This window comes from Cariama cristata, unplaced genomic scaffold, assembly GCF_000690535.1.
Source record: "Cariama cristata isolate BGI_N322 unplaced genomic scaffold, ASM69053v1 scaffold3678, whole genome shotgun sequence".
Classification (NCBI taxonomy): domain Eukaryota; kingdom Metazoa; phylum Chordata; class Aves; order Cariamiformes; family Cariamidae; genus Cariama; species Cariama cristata.
In genome coordinates this window covers 2,244-4,678 of record NW_009632680.1, presented here as the reverse complement: position 1 = coordinate 4,678, position 2,435 = coordinate 2,244, and the positions used below count along the sequence as shown (strand labels likewise).

General features: G+C 56.9%; 1 protein-coding gene across 1 annotated transcript in view; it reads left to right on the top strand.

Annotated features, from left to right (window-relative positions):
- VAC14 (Vac14 homolog (S. cerevisiae)) overlaps positions 1 to 2,435 on the top strand; it is a gene marked incomplete at both ends in the record, with an annotated part of 56,260 nt that overhangs the window by 51,906 nt on the left and 1,919 nt on the right. Inside the window, one exon of the mRNA XM_009706449.1 lies at positions 2,292 to 2,432. Within this exon, the coding sequence (XP_009704751.1) occupies positions 2,292 to 2,432 (141 nt within the window). The remainder of the gene's footprint in view (positions 1 to 2,291; positions 2,433 to 2,435) is intronic.

The window sequence follows — 2,435 nt, the reverse complement described above, 5'->3', positions numbered from 1 at the left end:
AAGAGCAATTTCGGAGGTCGCTGAATTGCCCTCAACGCTCGTAGACACCGGTTTTGGTTTGGCTGAACTTGTTTGAGCTCTTTTTTGTAGCCTTTCTGCCTGGGAGGTGTCAACACCAGCTCCCTGCCGGCCACGAGCAGAAGAGCTGGTCTCCGGCTGTACTGGCACACTGGGCACTTTGCGATTGGGGGTAAAATTATCCCGGTGTTTGTCCCTGGAGGACCGATCCCCTCTTGGGGCACAGTAAATCATCTCGCTTCACGGTCCGAGTGCCCGGCACAGATGCTGGAGGAAGCTTGGCAAGGCTGGGGGCATCCAGTTATCCCCTCTTACTGGAGAAGGGTGGGATGGAGCCAGCTCACTCCTGGGCTGAGCTTGGACCTGCCCAGGCTGGGCTTGCTTTGCCGCAGCTAACGATGACCAGACCCTGCCTGCAGTGATGAGCTATTGATTTGCTTTTGGCTCCATCAGGCTGGTCTAAAAGCCTCTGCCTTCCCCTTCCCTCCCTTGATGTTTCACTTTCCCATCGCTCTCCCTCCTCCAGCCAACCCGCATCCAAGCGGTGAGAAATCGGGGAAGCGTTTTCATCCCCATGAATGCAGTCGGTTACGTAAGAATAATTGGGATAAATGAGCTTATTTATCATGGCCCGTTCCATTTTAGCAGGGTCCAGGGCGATCGCCGGCTTGGGTTACGTAAAAGCCCGCACAGAGAATCTCATTGTCTGGTGGCAGCCAGCCGGGATGCAGGAGCTGCCCATGGAGAGGAGCCGGGGCTGGGCAAGGAGAGGACGGGTTGCTTGGTAGGACGTGGAGGTAGGAGGAAGATGAAGGGGTTTCTTCCTCCATGTGTTGAGGAGGGAAAATCCATTCCTTCATTCCCCATCCACCGCCTGCATCCCTAAACCAGCAGTCTTTGGTGTCTTCCTATAGCCATATAGTCTTCCACTGGTCCTTCCCCATGGGGACCAGGGCTGGAAACTCGCCTCCTTCCTCTTCCTCACCCCAGAAGGTGAAAACGTGACCTTGGTGGGGGAGTTCAGCTGTGCAAGTGTTTCCCACCCAGCTGCCGAAGCAGGTGCTCCTTGTTTTACCTCCTAAACCCTTCTGAGATGCCTCCAGAGGGGGGGATTTGGTTGCCAGTTGAGATTATCTGGTGGGGAACGGTGCTTGGTAGGAGCTGGGGGAGAGCAGAGGAGCTCGGGAGGGTTCCAGCATCTCCCCCGGTGCTGAGATTCCCCAGCCACCCGTGGGGATCCAGGGAACACCCCAGTTTCAAGAGAAGTTGGGGAGCTGGATGGGGTCCCCAGGGTATCCCCGATGTGGGCACTGGAGAGCTGAGCCGGTGCTGGGCAGCATTTCAGGTGTCCTCAGACAAACCGCCCAAGAAGGCAGGAGCCCGGAGAAAAACAGGAAATCCCCAAATCCAAACAAACACAGAAGAAAAAAAAAAATATCTGGGATTTTTTTTTTGGTTTCTGGTCTAAAATGTTGAAACCCTTGGGAATGCCTCAAGGTTTGTTGAGCAAAACATTCCTACCGTGACCCGCCGGCCCAGCCAGGCAGATCGGCATGGACCGCGGCGCCAGCTACGCCGTGTTTTGGGGAGAGCGCTGCCGGCGGGGTGTCCGGCGGAGCAGAGACAACTTCCAGCTTCACCGGCTGGAGCTCCGGAGCTCCTTGGCACCGGGTCTTGTGGGAGCTGGAGCGTGGAGGAGTTCGAAGAGCAAAGGGGCAGGTTACTGGAAGAAAGGGGGCTGCGGAGGGAGAGGCAGCCTTGGGCTCCTGGTTGTACAGCGCCGGGAAGGAGCGGTTTGTGCCGGTGGCCACGCTTGCTCCCTACCAGTTCCTTGGTGTCAGGGGGGATACTGGTCTGACTGGGCCATCACATGCCATCTGTAACCCCGCTGCTGCATGCTCCCTGCAGTTGTCAGGGTGGAAAGTGATGCAGGAACCTCTCGAGGGAGGTCACTGGGAGGCTTGAGGTGGCAACAAGCCGTGGTGGTGGATGCCGGCGAGGTCCCAGAGCAGCATGACTGGGGATGTGTCTCAGCCCAGCTATTTTTCTTTTTTTGGCCTTGCCCTTGTGTGGATAGCTACACCCTCCAAATGCAGAGCCTGGTATTGCCCCACATCATCTCCCTTCTGGTGCCACCGTACTCACCCAACCTCTGGTGCGCCCGTGTCTCTCATCCCTGGTCCTCTCTGGAGGAAGAGGGCTCAGGTCAGGGTCTCGGCTGCGCTCATTAACCATCCTTCCCCACCCTGGTTTCTCTCCTCTGTGATCCCCAGGCAGCTTTGTCTACTCCTGAACGCAGAAAACATCTTCCACTCCATGGCAGACATCCTGCTTCGGGAAGAGGACCTCAAGTTTGCCTCTACCATGGTCCACACCCTGAACACCATCCTGCTCACATCCTCTGAGCTCTTCCAGCT